This window comes from Eleutherodactylus coqui, chromosome 8 (assembly GCF_035609145.1).
Source record: "Eleutherodactylus coqui strain aEleCoq1 chromosome 8, aEleCoq1.hap1, whole genome shotgun sequence".
NCBI classification, from domain to species: Eukaryota; Metazoa; Chordata; class Amphibia; order Anura; family Eleutherodactylidae; genus Eleutherodactylus; species Eleutherodactylus coqui.
In genome coordinates, this window is record NC_089844.1 from 134,339,945 (window position 1) to 134,359,407 (window position 19,463).

A 19,463-nucleotide genomic window follows, 5' to 3' on the forward strand; every position below is an offset into this window, starting at 1 on the left:
CAAGAAAAACTGATGATCATACAATTTCACTATAATGTAATTTTCCACCCTTGAATGAAATTTAGTTCTTTAAGTGTAAATATGTTTGAAATTCTGTGCTTATTAGTTTCTCAATATATCTTTACAGTGCTCTGAGCAGTCCATGACCTCCCCTAGTGGTGGTTGTAAGATTTCAGAAATCTATCATTTAAAAGGAACATGTCACCAGTTGCAGCTAGTTAAACCAATGGCAACTAGAAAACAAATAAAAGTTGAGTGTTCCAAAACCTGTCCAAATTTTGTGCATGCGCATCGCAACCACGGACAGGTGCATGAAAAGAAGGACCAGTCAATTCTGCCCAGTGTGAGGCTGAATGATCTGCACATGTTGATCCGTGGCTGTGTGAGATCTGGACAGGTCTGTGGATGAAGTAGTTGATGTCATCCACAGCGTACATCACTCATAAAGAGAGTGACTGGGGATTGGAGAACTTTGTGGGCAGCAGAGCCTGCCCACCGGATCAGTCGGGCTGGATTAACATACACCATGGGAATGATTAAAATCCCATTTTATGAGGTATGATGGCATTAGACGCTGTAACAAGAAAACCTTTGGAATGCTGTCTAGTTTTTATTCTCTAGCTGCCATTCATTTACGCTGCTCTAAACTGGTGACAGGTTCCCTTTAAAGGGTTTTCCAAGCAAGCAAAAATTTGTGAAAGCAGGTCAGAATGCTGTAAAAACATAGGCGCTATACTCGCCTCACCTGATCCCACACAGCTGCTGTTCCACTGGTCCCCTACTACACTCCATCACTAACACCGACCCATATGACCCCTGCAGCCTTATTATCCTTAGAATAGGTCATTAATATCAAATCAGTGGGAGTCCGCCACTTGGGACCACCCCAATCAGCTATTTGAAGAATCTTTGGAGTTTGGGCTAGTACAGCATACCAGGAAAAGCACTGTACATTTTCCCGTAGTGGTGCCCAGTACAGCAACTGAATCACATCACTGGAAATGGAATTGAGCCGTATGTAGACCATGTGACAAATGAACATGATGTCACTAACTTGAGAAGAGGTTGTGGCGCTCGATGAGTGCCGCAGCTTCTTCAAACAGCTGATTGATGGTGAACGCCACTGAACGTATACGTCATCAATATTTTAGTATTGGAAAGTCCCTTTAATTAGTGCAGGGACATGTAAAAGGTTTGGATGACAAGGGTCCACCGATCGCTAGAACGAGCCAGCTGAAGCACTCTCTTTGAGCTCTGTCACTGCTTGCTAGCTAAAGACGGGTCCATAGGCTAGCCGATAGCCCATCCTTAACTACTGACCAGTGACAATGCTTGGCTAAGTGTTTCCGCTGGCTCATTCTAGAGATTGGTGGTGGTCACAGTAGTCAGGCCCCCAGCGGTCAAAAATTTTAACCTCTCGCTATCAAAAGTTTTTAGAAAGCGCAGTTACACTTTAAGGAGGGTGTCACATGTGGAAATAAATGTACGGGGGTTTTCAACACCCTATGTTCTGGTCAACATAATGTACCTACAACACGAATATTCTGAATGGCTTTGATACGCAGTACATAATTGCTTGTAATATTGACAACTGTAATGATAAAACAATTTAATATTGTACAATCATAGCACCAGTGCTGTAAATGTTTTGTTCATCACCACGTGATGTCTTTATTATTACAGAAATAAAAACAACCAATGATATGTATTTTCCCATCTGGCTCATTAGAAGACAAAAGAAAGGAGAAGGTAGAAGTTCAGAATGGCAGAGGGTTGGCATCAGAGGTAGGAACAAAGAGTAACAAGATATATGCATCAGTAAAGAACACGTCTTCAAACATCATTAAACAAATAGAATCCAATTTGCTTATGTTTGAGCTCGGACTGGTACTGCCTTGAGGAGTGAGTTCTTTGAAATGTCTCCCGGAAGCACCACCAATGTGTACTGTGAAGCACAAAAGATTTCAATATACCCATTGACTAACGGAGGCGTACTTGAAAACATCATGCGGTTGGACATATGCAAGCCATTTCACAGCACTGAAACAAAGGGAGAACTCCGCCGTGGCACAGACTTTTGTGGCAATGGAGGGAAATCTATCAGTGAGATGCAGTTACCTTAAAACGAAAGCATACAAGGAGGGAAGTAGTCGACAGACAGCAGCGGCTGCACCAGCTGCTTAGAATTTTTTTCTTAAGAAAATTTTTTTTATCTTATTGTGCAACAAAATAATTTTTTTTTAGGATACAGTAAAACAAGCACAAGAAACAATATTATTCATTAGAAAAAAAAATCTTGTGGTTGTTATTTGTTCTATTCTCTGGATACATACGGGAGGACGGCCATCCAATGTCCCATTATGTCTCTGCGGTTTACACATCAATAAAACCCAAATGTTTTTGTGAAAAGGGAGGATGGGGGAGGGGGGAGGAAAAATATGTATTGCTTCTTTTGGTGTGAGTGGTGTGTTCTATGTTCTTCTAAAAATACTCTTTCCAAATTCCTTTCCAGTGAAGACGTTGTGGTAAAAGATACATTCTCATGTGCCAGTCAAATTTCTCTTTCATGGTCAGGAAAATAAAGTCTTTGGTTGACAAGAAAGGAGAATAAAAACAAATGCATCTTAAACCTTTTACTTTCAACTGGAGTCCATATTTCAGCGCAAGGAGTAATACTTTATTAAGTGAAGGAAGCATTAAATTTGAGCTGACAGTCCCTCGGAAGGCTGACTGGCTAAAGCCCCCACCTGAGGAGTGCTCTCATACTGTTGTAGCCGGACCATACTGAAAATGCAAAGGAGAGGTCTCTCGAATGCGGACAGAGAAGTGACCTTTGTTCCATGAACTTTGAAGTGAGAAAGGCAGAAAGTCATCATCCAGCCATTGTTCCTTATTGTTTTCAGATGTAAAAACCAGTGCAAAATGGTCCAATTGGTCTTCAGCATAACAGTAGCCTTCTGAAGTTCCCAGCATGCTTCTGGAGATCTCATTCATCTGGAGGACCACCAGCTTTACAACTTCCCGAGCTGCTGTTTTGCTCGTTATATATAACTGGTCATACAAAAAAAAGAAAGAAATGTAAAATATTTTACTGGTTACATACGCTTCCTTTTATTGCATATGTTTTGCATATTATTGCATATGCTCATAGATTTCTGATTGTTATAAAGATGTAATATAACAGTGAGAACGAGACTAATCGCAACAATTTTTGGTTGCAAGAAAAAGTAAAAGAACCCTTTTTGGAAGTACCTGGATTTCTGCATTGTTTGCTGATAAAATGTGACTTGATCGTTACAATAAAGGCCCATTTACACTTAACGAGTGTCGGGCAAATGATGCCCGACACTCATCTCTGTGTCTCTCGCACACGGAGCAGCTGGCAGGGGGGCGGGGCAGTGCAGGTTTCGCTCCTCTTGCTCCCCCGCCCCACTCCATTGAGATACACAGCGGCCATTCGCTATTGAATGGCGCCTGTTTAAACTGCACCATGAGCTTCATCGCTCATCTTTTATGCTGCATAAAAGATGAGTGATGAAGCTCACCGCTCAACGTGCAGTTTAAACAGCCGCCATTAAGTAGTGAACGGCCACTGTGTATTTCAATGTAGCGGGGCGGGGGAGCGAGAGGAGGGAAGTCTCCTGCACAGCCCCGCCACCCTGATGGGCGCTCCATGACACAGCCAATTCTGCTAGCTCCTGTGCAGGAGAACAGGAGTGCGGAGACACAGGAACGAGTGTCGGGCATCGTTTGACCGACACTCGTCCTGTTTAAATGGGCCTTTAGTTAACAGCAGTGTTTATCACTGCAAAACACAGACAACAGTCCGGGTTCCCGGCAGCAATCAGCATCTCTCCCCCTGCATTTTAAAGCAGAGAGATGCTGTGTATAATAGCACCCTTATAGAAAAACTCAGTGTAATTAATAACACACACCGTTCATGTCTTTTATTGAGCACATTAAGTAAATAACCACAGTGTAGGGAGAAAATGTAAGTGAACGTCTGTGTTAATGACATCCAAGAGCTAATTGGCAAAAGATATTTCAATTAAGATTGGAAGTGTGAGTTTTACAAATGTTTTGCCCATTAAATAAAGGCACACAATGTTGGTTACTGAAAAATCAGTTCTTCTCAAGTAAATGTTACACAGACGCCAAAAGCTGAAAAAGTCTACAAAAACATTACTTTTTCTTGCAACTGTGTATGGAAAAATAATTGTCCATTTACGATTTCGCCCTCTTTAGCAACAAAAATAAAACCAAACTCTCCCTATAATTTACTATAAGTCTTTGACATTGTTCTTCTTTATAGAATTGCTCATTTAAAGTCCTGCCACAGCATCCCTATTGGCTTCAAATTAAGAGCTTTCCTAGGCCAGTACTTCTCAAATTTTCAGGCAAGCCTCACTGTTAGGGAGCCCTCCAATTGCTTAGGAGATGCAACTGGGGTTGAGGGGGTAATTTTGGCAAAGATGATCATGTGCTCAACAGCCCTTTCACTGGATTAAACAATCTCTGGTTAACCAATATAACTGACTCATTTTGTACTCAGTTTTACGAGTCACTGAAAGATACATTAAACAGTATTTTTACTTTGGCATGGACTTTTAACCACTGGTGAGGTCTCGAAAAAAAAAAATGTTTAAGAAGCCCTCAAGTAGGCCAATCGAAAAGTTTATTATTTTTTTCCTCAGCCATTCATGCCATTATTTTGCTGAATAACCCAATTACAGCTTCGGTTTACAGAATGATGGCCAACGATTCTCCATAGGAACTTTTTAAATTCTCTTGAATATGCCACATAGGCCAGTCCCTGATGCCCATGCCATAACACTGCTACTACTTTCAACTGTTACACTGGTGCTATTATTTTCTTAATGCAGGCTGCTGAGTTGCTGAATTTTTGCCAGTACAGCAGACTATCTTAGACTGTATTATACTAAAATTTTAAAGGAAGAGAAAGGAGCAGTGATGTAATATTTTTATGCACCATGGTTGCTACTTCCTTGTTCAGATTTGTGGAGAGTGACGCTTTTAAAGATTTGAGACATAAAATGAAAGAAAAAAATCTCTCTACAACTAATGTAGTTGGCACTAACTGTATCAAGCAAATCCATAGTCTTCGAGATTTATCAAATTTGATAGGCTATGCATATACATCTGGGTGTTATAATAAACGGTTGGGGGTCAATGCGCAAATTTCACTAAAAGTATAAAACTCACTTATAGTATTTCAGTTTTTACAAGTACGGTATGTCATACGAAGGTTTGCTAATAAGTCATTGGCTTTTCGATTTTAGTTTGTTTTCACATCATTTGAAAGCTCAATCTGCGCGATTCTTATGTTCTGCGGGTCTGAAGACAACATGGTGGAGTCTGCAGCAGATTTCACTGCAAAGGAGAGCAGCGATGATGTTCCTGTTTCTGAAAAAGATGTCGGCCAAAGACATTCACAATGACATGGTACAAACATTAGGTGACAAGTACCCTTCGTACTCTACAGTAAAAAAAATTGAGTTGCCAAATTTAAAGCCACCAACTTCAACACAAACAATGAAGATCGTTCCAGGAGATCTCCAGTGGTGACCATTCCAGGAACCATAGACACCATCTATGATTCTGGAAGACCGTCAAATTTCTGCTAAGATGATAGTCGAAGCTCTGAACATTTCCAGAGAAGGAGTTGCATCCGTAATGCACAACCATCTGGACATGAGGTAGATGTCTGCCAAGTGTGTCCCGAAATGTTTGTCAGCAGATCAAAAGTGTGGCTGAGTGCGGGCTTCCTTGGTAATTCTGCAGCAATAGCATGCTGATGCTTTCTGGTTTCGACTGGTGACGATGGATAAGACATGGGTTTTTATGTATGATCCTGAGTTAAAAGTGTAGCCAAAGAATGGAAACATAGTTGTTCCACACATCCAAAGGAGTTCAGAGTGCAAAAGTTGTCATCCAAGTTGTTTGTATTATGTGATAAAAATGGGATACCACTTGTGAACTATCTTCCAAAGAGGTCTACTATCATGGCTATGTATTATGCCGTATTTCTGAATAAATTGAAGGAGGTATTAGAGTTTAAAAGGTGTGGAAAGTTGACCCAAGTTGTTGTGTTCTTACACGACAATGCCTCATCCCACACAGCAATCATCACCCAGAGCAACTGGTTGACCTGGGCTTCAAGGTACTGGATTATCCTCCTTATTCATCTAGTCTGGCATTCTCAGACTATCATTTGTTTTCTAGTTTGAAGAAACACCACCTGGTTTGCCGCTCAATCAAAACAATTCTTTCTGAATGGGTTGAAGAAGTTGAAACACTGCAGTCAGAAGTGCATTGCTACCCAAGGCAACTAACTAGAAAAAATGTGAAATGTCATTGTTCTATGTCAATTTTTTTGTAGTCAAAGCCAAGGACTTATCAGTGACCCCTCATAGTTACGTCACAAGTCACAGGATACATACAGACCTTCTGCTACAGTACCTTAACACTCATCTCTTTAGATAGACCAGTCTCGTATTGTGGATATATCCGTAAAGTTACAGAGTTATTCTTTTTTCCTTGGCCTGTGACAATTTTCGGTTCTAAAGGTTCTTGGAAGTCATGTGTCCATTCTACAGAATGAGTGCGGTAAATTCTCCGTGAGTTTTCACACAGCTGATCATTGTCCGGGGTAAAAGAAGTGCTTGTCCTCAAGCCCCGGACACTGCGGTGACTTGTAGGTTTTGACTCCGTTGGAGAGCTGTCTACAGAACCTGGACAGGATTTACGAGAGGCCTTGTAAGGCTGCTTAGGGAAGTCTAGGCTGCTGGTACGGACGCAGTACGCTTGCCGCTTCTCAGTAATTCGTAAAAGTTCAATCTGACGGCTGGGAAGCACAAAGTCACTGTCATAAAGCTGCTGTGGACGATCATCTTCCTGAGTCAATACTTTGGGCTCATGTGTCTGCAGTACATCGGGTGTTCCATCTCTGAAGCTACGGATACTCCTTCTGCCGCATTCCTGTCCAGAGGAGTAAACAAGGTCTAGTTCCTTTGGACTTTGGGCTCTGCTAGAATCATAATCACTGTCAGTAGCAAGGAAGACTTCTGAAGAGCCCTCTTCATCTGATACACCATGTGAATCTAGAAGAGGGGAAGACTGGTTCGTAAACTTCACATCCAAGAGTTCATTATCTGAGTAGGGAGCGGCAAGAAGATCTATGGGTGCAAATGATGAGAAATGGGTTTTAATAACTTTCTTCCAGATATGTCTTATATAATGACATTATTTGAAAGCGCAAATTTATGTAAACAAGAGTTCTGTAGGGCCTCATGTCCATGGCACGCGCGGATTCCATGCAAAGAATCCCGCACGGAATCCAGCACTGCCCATGGCTAGTGAGCCCTGCTTACCTGCATTTCCCCGGCAGTGGCGTCTGCGTGGATCCCTCCACTTTCAGGTACGCTGTACTGCGCATGGTCCTCACAGATCGCCGTCAGACATGCGCAGTACAGTTTTTTTTTTTTAATCTCCTGCAGTGTCAGCTGCGGGTGTGCGGGGGATCGGACAGCTTCTGTTGACTTCAATGGAAGCTGTCAGTGCGGGATCCGCACAAAAATGGGGCATGCTGCGATTTGTTTTCTGGACCAAAAGGTCCGCAAATCAAATCCGCATGTTTTAATCCATTTGCGGAAGCCCATACATCTCTATGGGCAGCTTGATTTGCGGATCTTCCATGCGGATTCTGCAAATCAAATTTGCCCGTGAACATTAGGCCTAAGAGAATATATCATGCATGTTTGATAGTGTTTACTCAGTTTGCATAGTGTTACTCTTTGTTAGTCTGATAATTGGGCCAAGGATTAGCTGAGGAACGCGCAAACACTACTTAGTTGTTTTTTAGTTAGCATAAAAATACTTGCTGATTGGCTGTACATCTCCACACATGAACAGGGAGATGTACAGCTGGTCTATGGGGAACGATTGTAGTAGTGATCGTTAGTCCCATTCTTGGCCTATGTAAAAGAAAAATTCATGAACACTAATTTAAGTGTGTGAATCAGCACTTGTTACATTGGGCTGAGATTTCGGCTACTGTAGAAGGAACCTTATAATTATGATGGTAAACAGCAAGACTAACCGCAAACTAGCCGTAGCACTGATAAATACTGTTCTGGTAATAGGCCTAATATGGCTGGTCACCCAATCACTGACCACAGGAGTTCTAAAAAATAAAGAAACTTTCCCACTGACCTGTGTTGAGCTTTCGGTTCATTTCAGGAGAGGGAGTTGGAGATGGAAAATAGTCTAGGTGAGATGAAGTAGACTGAGCTTTTTCCTTTAAAAATATTTCTCCAGAACCGTTGAGGAACCAAGTAAGGGGTACAGCGCATGATGGTTGTTTGTACCTGGCATGTTGTAGGGCATCCATTATCCATCTCACCTCCCTCCAGATCTCCTCCATTTGCTGCATGAATGAAAATTTTGGTTGTTGAAAATCATATGATATGAGTCCCTCCATCTAAAAGTTTAACTATTATCAAGAACAGAGTGGTTAAAAATGAAGTTTCTTTCCCGCTTTTGAGGAACCTGCACATTTGTGTGTTTTGCAGATAGTCCATTGATTTCAGTGAGCACCATGTATTGCTTTATTTTCCCTCTGGCTGTGTTGCAAAGAAATTGAACACTTGAAGCCAGATTTCCCCCACAGATTACAGCTGATCTTGGGAGTTTCCAGCAGCAGGACACCCTGCGATCAGCTTATTTTCATTGGGACCTTGTAACCGTGAAGAATTGTCCAATATGTCAACAAAAAGAAGAGGAGGAATTAAAGAGAATGTGTCTTCAGAAAATGACCTACTGTATGAATTAAGTTTTTATGTTAAACATTTTTTAAGACTTTTTGGTGATGTTTATTTTCATTATCTAAGGCCGCCTGCAGATGGGCAGGTCGGATCCGGCGGCGAGGATTCTCGCCGCGGGATCCGACCCAAGCGCCTACAGGGATGAGCGCGTACTCACCCGCGCCCGGCGGCCCCGGCTCTTTCATGTGCCGGGGGCAGCTGGTGCATGCGCAGACCGGAGCCGGCGGCCGGGTGAGTGACGTTTCTGTGCGGGGCTCTGCGAGCCCCGCACAGAAATAGGACATGCCGCGGTTTGTTTGCCGTGCGATATTTTGCGCGGCCAAACCGCAGCCGTCTGCATAGGATTGCGTTTGTTAACGCAATGCTATGCAGGCTTTGAGCGGCGGAAATCCCGTCGCGGGATTTCCGCCCGTGTGCAGGCGGCCTAAGTCTAATAATAGTCTGACACTTCCTGTTCTGTAGAGACCACTTCAGCAGTCATCTCATTATCATCACAGCAGGATTACATTGAAAGGTGACACCTTTAATACTGTGCAAAAGTTTAATGCTGCGTTTAGATGAAACGATTATCATTCATAAAATCATTCAAAAAAGCGAAAGTGAATAATATCATTCTGTCTAAACGCAGCCAATGATGAATGAGAATCATTCACTTCTCGTTCGTAGTTCAGTTTGAGCTGGCTTAAAAATCATTGTTGGCGCATTCACTTGTCGTTGCATTTAAACACTTCTCGGGTATTGTTGTATCTTGTCTCCACCTAAAGGATGGGTGGAGGCCTAGTGAATGACAGTATCCTCCCATTTCAAGCCTCTAAGATGCTGATTGGCTAGGGTGTGGTTTTGCCATGGTTGGAGGGTTAGGATTTCGGTTAGGGTAAGCCGGGAGAAGAGACGGAGGCTGCTTCAGGACCTTGCACCATCATCTGCTGCTGCAGCTGGACCGGGTGAGCCGGAGCTTCATCTGCTCTCACTGTTATATGTCACAGCGCGGCATGCCTTATCCACCCCCCACACGATCCATGCATGCAACCTTGCTGACACCGCCACCAGCGTCAGTGGCGCTGCAGGAGAAGCAGAGGCCAGCGGCGGACACAATGACACCGCGGGAGCTGCGACAGCACAAACAAACGGAGAGTCAGGGCAGCAGCATTTAAGGAAGGCTCACTGTTGGTCAGACACTCACAACTCCGGCATCTCTGTCAAAAGCAAGGCTGCCAGGACATCGACTATCAGTTACAGTCACAGACTCTAGCAGCCAATGACGACCTGTGAGTGTCACCTGGCTGTCAAGCTGGCTACACTTTGTGTCCACCCATATTTCTGGTGGAGACAAGATACAACAATACCCACTTCTCGTTCAGTTTTTCACATAAGAATGTGAAAAATTAAACGGGAAGCGAACGATTCTCAATGATGAATCTGCCTGTCTAAACAGGCTGCACAAGCGCAGACGAGCTGATGATGACGTCACCAGCTCCTTCACTCATGCAAATGATTTTCGTTCGGAAGCATTCAGTCTGAAAGGAGCAGTAGGCAGGTGTGGAAAAAATACTGCAAAGAAAGAATGCTTTCAAAAATAGAAGTGTTAACATTTTTGTGAATTAACAAAATTAAAGGGAATGAACCAAAGTGAAATCTAATCAAAGCAAGCTAAACAACATCAGTTCTAGGTACACTTGCACACAGTCAGGTATTTGTAGGATTATAGTCAGCTGTATGATTAACCAATTATACCAAACAGGTGATAATGATCATCATTTTTATGTGTAGATTGAAATATAGTCATTAAAAGGGCTGTCTGTTTACTGGAGAACATCCCTTCAATAGCACTCACTGTAGTGAAATAACAAACTGTTCAGTATTTACCCATCCTCTGTCACTGGGATCCAGCGCTGCAGCCTCCATGGTCCTGGAGACTGTTGTGAAAGCTGACATCACTGGAATGGATCACCATTGTGCTCTCTTGGCATCTGCACTGACATCCTGGGCGCCATGATGTTAGGAGAACCGAATTGTGATGCTGCAGCCTCTGATTGGCTGTCAGAGGTCACATGACTTCCGGTCACATCAGCAGTCACAACAGACACCAAGACAACAGCAGGGCTGCAGCGCTGAATCCTGGCAGCAAAGGGGTAAGTTCTACTTAGTTTGTTATTTTACCACAGTCATTGCTATTGAAGGGATGTTGTCCGGTAAGCAGACAACCACTTTAAGTGAAACAGAAGCAGCTGTGTAGGAGCTTTAAAACTGGGTGAGGAACAGCTAAACTCTGATACTAAGTTTCATGTCACACGTTATACTCCATGGCAAGACTGAGCACAGCAACAAGACACAAGGTTATACTGCATTAGCAATGTCTGTCCCAGGCAAAAATTTCAAAGCAGACTGAGGTTTCAAGATGTGCTGTTCAAGCTCTTTTGAAGAAGCACAAAGAAACAAGTAATCTCTAGGACCGTAGACACAGTGGTCAGCCAAGGAAACTTAGTACAGCAGTTGAAAGACACATCATGCTTATTTCCTTCAAAATCAGAAGCTGTCCAGCAGGGCCATCAGCTCCGAATTGGCAGAAACCAGTTGGATCCAGGTACACCCATCTACTGTTAAGAGAAGTCTAGCAATAACATGTAAGAACTGAAGCCAAAAAGCCATGCCTTCTAGGTAGAAGGAAGGCCAAGCAACCTAAGTATGTGCAAGAACATAGAAAATAGGGTGCAAAAAAATGCCATAGAATGGTAGAGTTGGAAGGGACCTCCAGAATCATTGGGACCAACCACCTGCTCAGTGCGGGATTTACTAAATCATTCCAGAGAAATGTCTGTCCAGCCTTTGTTTGAACACTTCCATTGAAGAAGAACTCACCACCTCCTGTGGTAACCTGTTCCACTCATTGATCACCCACACTGTCAAAGTTTTTTCTAATAGCTAATTTGTGTTTCCTCTCTTTCAGTTTCATCCCATTGCTTCTAGTCTTCCCTTGTGCAAATGAGAATAGGACTGATCCCTCTGCAGTGTGACAACGCTTCAGATATTTGTAGCCTTCTTTTTTGCAAGCTAAACATTCACAGATCCTTTAACCGTTCCTCATAGGACATGATTTGCAGACCGCTTACCATCTTGGTAACTCTTCTCTGAACTCGCTCCAGTTTGTTAATGTCTTTTAAAGTGGGGTGACCAGAACTGCACAGTATTTCAGATGAGGTCTGACTAAGGAACAGTAGAGGGGGATAATTACCTCACGTGATCTAGACTCTATGCTTCTCTTAATACATCCCAGAACTGTGTTTGCCTTTTTGGCTGCTGCATCACATTGTTGACTCATGTTCAGTCTATGATTTATTAGTATACCCAAGTCTTTTTCACATGTGCTACTGCTTAGCTGAATTCCTCCCTGTCGTCAGGAAATGTGATCAGTTTCCCATCAATTCCCTGCTCCAGATCATTTATAAAAATGTTGAAAAACACAGGGCCTAGGACAGAGCCTTGTGGTACCCCATTTGATACATTCTACCACTTGGATGTGCAGCCATTTATGCCCACTCTTTGAGTACAATCACTCAGCCAGTTGTGAATCTCCCTAACAGTTGCCTTGTCAATCCCATATTTGGTCATTTTTTCAATACGTATTGCATAACATACTTTGTCAAGATAAACTATATCCACCGCATATCCCTGATCAACCCAGTCAGTGATACTATCATAGAAGGGAATTAGATTCATCTGGCATGACTTGTTTGTTACAAACCCATGCTGGCTCTGGTTAATTACTGCATTTTCATCCAAGTACTTGCATACATGCTGTTTAATAATTTGTTCAAAGATCTTTCCTGGTATAGAAGTCAGGCTCACAGGTCTGTAGTTTCCTGGATCCACTTTCTTCCCCTTTTTGAAGATAGGGACAACATTTGCTCTTTTCCAATCTTCTGGGACTTCTGTTCTCCAGGAATTTTCAAAAATTATGGCGAGTAGTTCAGCAATTACCTCCTTAGTCAGCAGGTGATCTGGGCTAATGAATCAAAATGTGATATATTTGGCTGTAACAGAAGGCAGTTTGTTTGCCGAGAGCTTTACAATAATGAGTGTCTGCAGGCAGCAGTGAAGCATGGTGGAGTGCAGTGCAATAATAAGTGTCTGCAGGCAGCAGTAAAGTATGGTGGAGAGCAGTACAATAACGAGTGTCTGCAGGCAGCAGTGAAGCATGGTGGAGTGCAGTGCAATAATATGTGTCTGCAGGCAGCAGTAAAGTATGGTGGAGAGCAGTACAATAATGAGTGTCTGCAGGCAGCAGTGAAGCATGGTGGAGAGCAGTACAATACTGAGTGTCTACAGGCAACAATGCAGCATGGTGGAGAACGGTACAATAATTAGTGTCTGCAGGCAGCATGGTGGAGAACGGTACAATAATTAGTGTCTGCAGGCAGCATGGTGGAGAGCAGTACAATAATGAGTGTCTGCAGGCATAGGTGCAGCATAGTGGAGAGCAGTACAATGATGAGTGTCTGCAGGCAGCAGTGAAGCATGGTGGAGAGCAGTACAATAATGAGTGTCTGCAGGCAGCAGTGAAGCATGGTGGAGAGCAGTACAATAATTAGTGTCTGCAGGCAGCAGTGAAGCATCGTGGAGGTTTCTTGTAAGTTTGGGGCTGCATTTCAGTAAATGGACTTGGGGATTTGGTCAGGATTAATGTTTTCCTGAATGCTGAGAAATACAGGCAGATACTTATCCACCATGTAATACCATCAGGGAGGGGTCTGATTGGCTACAAATATATTCTGCAGCAGGAGAACGACATACAGCCATTGTCAATAAGAACTATCTTCAGCATATAGAAGAACAAGGAGTCCTGGAAGTGATGATATGGCCCCACAGAGTCTGGGATTACATGAAGAGACAAAAGGATTTGAGCAAGCCGACATCCACAGAAAATCCGTAGTTACTTCTCCAAGATGTTTTGAACAATCTCCTTGCGAGTTTCTGCAAAAAACTGTGTACACGTCTATCTAGAAGAACTGATGCTGTTTTGAAGGCAAAGGGCGGTCACACCAAATATTGATTTGATTTAGATTTCTCTTTTGTTCATTCACTTTACATTTTGTTAAATAACAAAGATAATCTATTAACCCTTCTATTTTTGAAAGCGTTCTTACTTTTTTCCACACCTGCTTAAAACTTTTGCACAGTACACAATAGGTGATGGTCACATCCTACCTCCTCCAACCCCCTGCAGTGACCTCTTCACAGGTTACAAACAATGCCTAGAACACTTTCCCATAGAAGTCAATGGGTAAGCTGCTGTGTGTTGTGTGAATGGCTCATGTGGCAGCTGTAAAGCATATCTCAGCATTACAGGCATGATGGCCGCCCCATATATATGTTCAAACATTGGACTAAAAACAAAACCTTTAATCAAAAAATAAAAACATATTATAAAATGCAAAATGTATTACCATAAGGCTTTAATTTGTAAGAAATATAGGTAATACATTCTATTTAAAACATAGGGCCAGTGAATTCTATGTATTGCCCCTACTGTTCTATAGTAAACATCACAGGTCAGCATTAACTGATGCTTAGAATATTGTTTTTCTGCTTATTATCATCGTACTGTTAAATTTCAACAGGACTGTGCTACAAAAGAAGACCTTAGGCTGAAACAAGCCATCATCCAGACATTAATTGCAGCTCTGCTCGCACTATATTTTCAGAGTATTTTGCAAAACAAAACAAATGCTGAATGTTTCCGCTTCCAAACCTAAAAGGGGGAAAAATGCATTTCTGTAACTCAAGATATCAAATTAAAAAAAAAAAGTATAATAATAAAAACTGCAGACTCAACTCCGCAGGAGCACGGCCTGGTCAGACCAGACGACTCCTTCAATTGCCTCCCAACCAATAGCCCCATTAGCCAGAGAACAGACTGCCATGATAAATAAATGGCACGGAGACGTCTGCTCCAGGCAGAATCAGTACACACGCCTTCATACACAGCGTATCTCCCCTACTTCCTCTGTGGGACTTGGCAAGGTCAAGTCTGTATTAGTGGTAAAAAGGTCTCCCAGTCTTTATCCTGTTGGCTGGTGCAGCCATACACTTATACAGTTATCAAAGCATGTATTAAATCTCCTCCCGCATACCCGGACTGTGCCAGCAAACTTGTCTTACTCATAGGGGGATTGCTTGCTATTCCCTTCTAGCAGGGCCACAGAAGTGCTATTTGGAAGCGTGGGCAAAACACTGCTGGCTTCTACTAAGTAATAATCATTAAGGAAAACACAGAAGACATTAGTAATACGACCAGTGTCCTATGTGGCTTGTAAAATGATAATCTTAGAATCTATGGCATCTGTGGGTGAAAGGCTATTACCGCCCAACCCAGACAGCAAAACAATATGGAATCTATAGGAATGCCAATAGCTCCATCTAATCCCCTTATTATACACAGTATAATGGCTGTGTTTACAGAAAGGCTTCATAAATGGGAATGGGAGGAATTGACGAGGTTCTAGTCTGAAGCCAAGTATGAATGAGATCTCCGATTTATCAGGCAGACCTCCCCTACAATTAAACTTTATGTGTCCTTGTCAATAGACTTGTTGATTTAGAGCTGCCCTTGGCTTAATTCATACCTGTACTTTACATGCGTTCCTTACAGACAAAATTAAATGCTTTCTACCACAAGCTAAAGTAAACGTTCCCAGGGAGTGACCTCATAGCCATTATTTGCTAGTTCCATAATTAAGTGTGGTATATATTTACTTCCTCCAGAGTCTGTCTTCTCATAATGACAGATCAAGTAATAATGGGGAGGATAACAACACGTTAGATTCCTTCAGCTGAAGAAAAAGACTATTAAAAGTTTAGCAAAATAGAACAAAAATAAATCTGTAAATTACACAAGAACATAAAATCTATTTTCCATTTAGAGTATCTTCATACAGGGCGGCTACGCTGTGGATAGTTAGTAACGGATTTGGTTGAGGAAAATCTACAGCATATGAAAATTGCGCAAAGTCGATGACTAACAAATCTCATCCACACGTGGAGAAAAAATCTGTGCAGAATCCATACAGAGATTGATATGTGACGCAGATTTTAAATTTGCAGTATGTTGTACAGATTCCTCTTCTTTCGATGAGCTGGGTGAAATCTGCTGTGAAATGTGGATTGTGACGTGGAATTCCAACAAATCCACAATGTGTGGCTGTACGCTAATGACTGATAACTGTCAGGGGTTACATTCTGTTGTTTGCACCCCTCTCAGCCTACCTCCGCTCTTATCAGCACTTCCCCTAAGCATTCCTAGCAGGACCACATCAAGATTTGTGGAACCCCTCTCTTTTTAGGAGGGGAAGGTAGGAGATTTCAGCACAGGTTACAATTAAAAATGTATGTTGAGATACTACAATAATAAAAAAAACACAATCACAACAATAGAAAACTACTAGTTATTAGTATTATTTATAGTACCAGTGTTTCTGGTGGTGCAATGCACCACTTATAATATAATATAGTGAATGACATCATTACATGTAACTCACTGAAGGACCTGTGATGACAGGTGGAGTTGGTCAAATATTGAAGGACCTGTGATGATGTCACCGTCATGCGATCAGGGGCGGAGCTCAGGGCTCCAGTGAGTAAGCTGCTTGCTGAGGTGAAATCATGGCTGAGATGAAGGACCTGTGATAATATCAGCATCATGTGATCAGGGACGGAGCATGTAATTCATTCTCTCAATGAAGGACCTTTGATGATGTCATTGTCATGTGATCAGGGGCAAAGCAGGTAACTCACTCACTCACGGACTAGTGGTTGTTAGTACTTTGACAATACAGTGCGCCAGTAACAATAGCATGCAGTGCTGATAGTGATACACAATGGCTAAGTACTACTACAGTACAACACACAAACAACGCTCAAACAGTGCCTTACAACCAGCACTGTGCCCCAATTACAGACCCATATAAAGTAATGCCTCCAGACCATGGCTGAATAATGGCGCCTTACAGTGCCCAAGTGGCATAGTTAACACTGCTATGAATCATCCCAATGCTGCTTATATACATTAGAAAGAAATTAGCTAAATGGCTCTTTCAAGCCTTTTGGCTGATGGTTGTGTGAAAATATTGTGTGAATGATCGATTAAATGGCCATGTGGGATTTTTTTTGGCTGTTCATCACCTGCAGTGGTATGTGTATGGCAATGTCAGCCAAGCAAATCTGGCTGCTCACTGCTTTGTGTTTTCCTTTACTTAGAGTGAACGTTAATTGTCTGAAATAGTTTTTGCATGGCCCTTTTGTAAATGGAGATAGGGCTTGGCTTGTTTTTATGGGTATAAGTCATGTGAACAATCGACATGCACTGATTGGCTGCATATTTGCCACTTTTTATTAAATGCACATTGCTTAAAAAAATTAAGGGAACACTTAATTTGGTGATGGGAATTTTTCATTTTCACCCAACCACTGGATGGGTGAAAACTGATAGATCGTGGGTGTCTGACCGCTGTGACCCCTACCAATCCCGAGAATTAGGAACGTGTGCCCCCTTTGTTTCACAGTTCAAGTTACAGTCTCCTATTTCTGTAGTGTAGTGAGGAATGGAGCCGCTGGTCACATATGTGCAGCAGGGGCTTCATTCCTCTGAATGGCGCAGGCAGATAGCCGAGCGCTGTGCTTGGCTATCTGTCTGCCCTACTGAAATGGTTGGAGTGAAATGAATAGAGTGATGCCGTTTCCTTCATTTCAACAAGACAGACAGAGATAATCTAGCACAGCGCTCAGCTATTTCTGTCTGCCCCCTTGAAATGAATGGAGCAGTAATGGTTTTGCAGTGGTAGCCGCCATTAAGGCGCATATGACGTGGTGGCCAGTAACACTGGACGAGAAGTGTTACTGCAGCTATGTGGCCGGTGTTGCTGTAGATATGGCTATTATTGCTGTAGTTACCTGGATAAAGTCCTGAACTTGCTGATGTCGCTGCTTCGCTGTAGTAAGCTCAGTGTCAGAGAAGGCTTCCCTGAGACTCTGCTGTGACAGGAGAGACTCCAATTCCAACAGGGCTGATAACTGACAATACTGACTGATGAAATCCCGATCATAAGTAAAAAAGTGAACTGCAAAACAAAGATAAAAAGAGTTGTCCAGTATATTACCATGCATGATTAACGGAGGAGTAAAAGCAGAGCAACCGTCAGATGTTTTTGCACATTTGTAAAATGTCGTGACGTCAACAACGACTTTTATTTATTTTTTGTATTTACAACTGATTTGCCTCCTTTCAGCAAGTGCTGGATGTAACATTCTACTTGTTGAAAGAGTTGGCGATTGTTTTTGTTTGTTTTTTTAATTAAGTGAGATGCCTTGCGGAGCCCCCGAATGGGAAATGTGGGTTTCATGAATGCTTATGTTTGTATCCCACGTTTTCTGGGAAGACAACAGGGACTGGCACGATACCAGTTATTAATGTCTTTCAGCTCTTATCCCAGCTTGTTCACAAGTGCCTGATAACAAAGAGCTCACAGCGTCTACTAGAATGAAACACCGAAAAAATACGGGATGAAAAAGAACATTTTGAAGAATTATAAACTGGTGTGATACCGTAAAATATTTGTGAATTGTACATGGCATGAACTAAACAGGCATCAGGAAATATATCACGAATTACAGTGAATCGTACCTCCAGTTATAAAAATGTTTTCATTATTGATGGTCTGGTCTATGCAGCGTGACCTTCATTGATAGCTAAAATGAAGAGAATTCAGTGCTCTGCAGAGCTCCCTGCTCCTTAGGCTCCCATGAACTTAATACCAGTAAGGTGAAGATCGCGCATGAGACGGGACGATTGTCGGGCGCTCAAGCACCTGACGGCTCTCCCAACAACTATCGCTTCCAAGGTTTCGCAAAGGAGCGACAGTCATTCAGTGAATGGATGCGAAGCACACTGAAGATCTCTTCTGGCCACCCGCCTCCATTAACTGCATACACAGATGAACGGCTGCCTGTTTATACTGAGCGAGACGCAGCTCACTAACGCTAGGGTCACACAGGGTTGGAAATCTTGCGGAATGACCACACCGGAAAAAAGCGAGATTTCTGCAGGATAAGCGCAGCTTCAAAACCCACGGCCCTTAGCCGCGAGTTTTGGAGCTGTTTTGCCGTTGGCATTCCGCTGCAGCTATCTCTCCCCATAGAGAGGAGAGAGTCCGATGCTGGAAAAAAAAATATTGACATGCTGCGGAACTGAATTCCGCGCAGCAAATCAGTTTTCGTGCGGCTTTGCCGCAATGGATTGGCTGCAGTGTGTAGATGAGATTTTTGCAAAATCTCGCCCACTTCGCTGGCTAATCGCAGGATCAGGAGCCGCGGGTGGAATTGCCGTGCGGACTTTCCGCACAGAAATTCTGTCCCTTGTGAACCCGGCCTAACCGTTCTGTTTCAATAAGCTGAAATGGAACGACTAAGAACTACTGAGCGACTTCTCAGTGTGATTATTCAGGCAACTGTTGGACCATGTAAAGATATGCTGAGTGTAAGCTAGACTTTGCAAGGTACCCAAGGACATTATGGCTAACATTGGGATATGTGGTTGGCATGGTAGCCTTTTAGGGAGTACTACGAACT

At 42.7% G+C, this 19,463-nt stretch overlaps 1 protein-coding gene across 1 annotated transcript in view; it reads right to left on the reverse strand.

The window, feature by feature from the left end:
* Positions 1-1,651: 1,651 nt before the first annotated feature.
* LOC136576846 (ankyrin repeat and fibronectin type-III domain-containing protein 1-like) overlaps positions 1,652-19,463 on the reverse strand; it is a 236,364-nt gene continuing 218,552 nt past the window's right edge. The window contains exons 19-22 of the mRNA XM_066576445.1: positions 17,790-17,956; positions 8,233-8,446; positions 6,481-7,196; positions 1,652-3,051 (exon numbers count right to left, since the gene is read on the reverse strand). Of these exons, the coding sequence (XP_066432542.1) occupies positions 2,761-3,051; positions 6,481-7,196; positions 8,233-8,446; positions 17,790-17,956 (1,388 nt within the window). The 3' untranslated portion in view covers positions 1,652-2,760. The remainder of the gene's footprint in view (positions 3,052-6,480; positions 7,197-8,232; positions 8,447-17,789; positions 17,957-19,463) is intronic.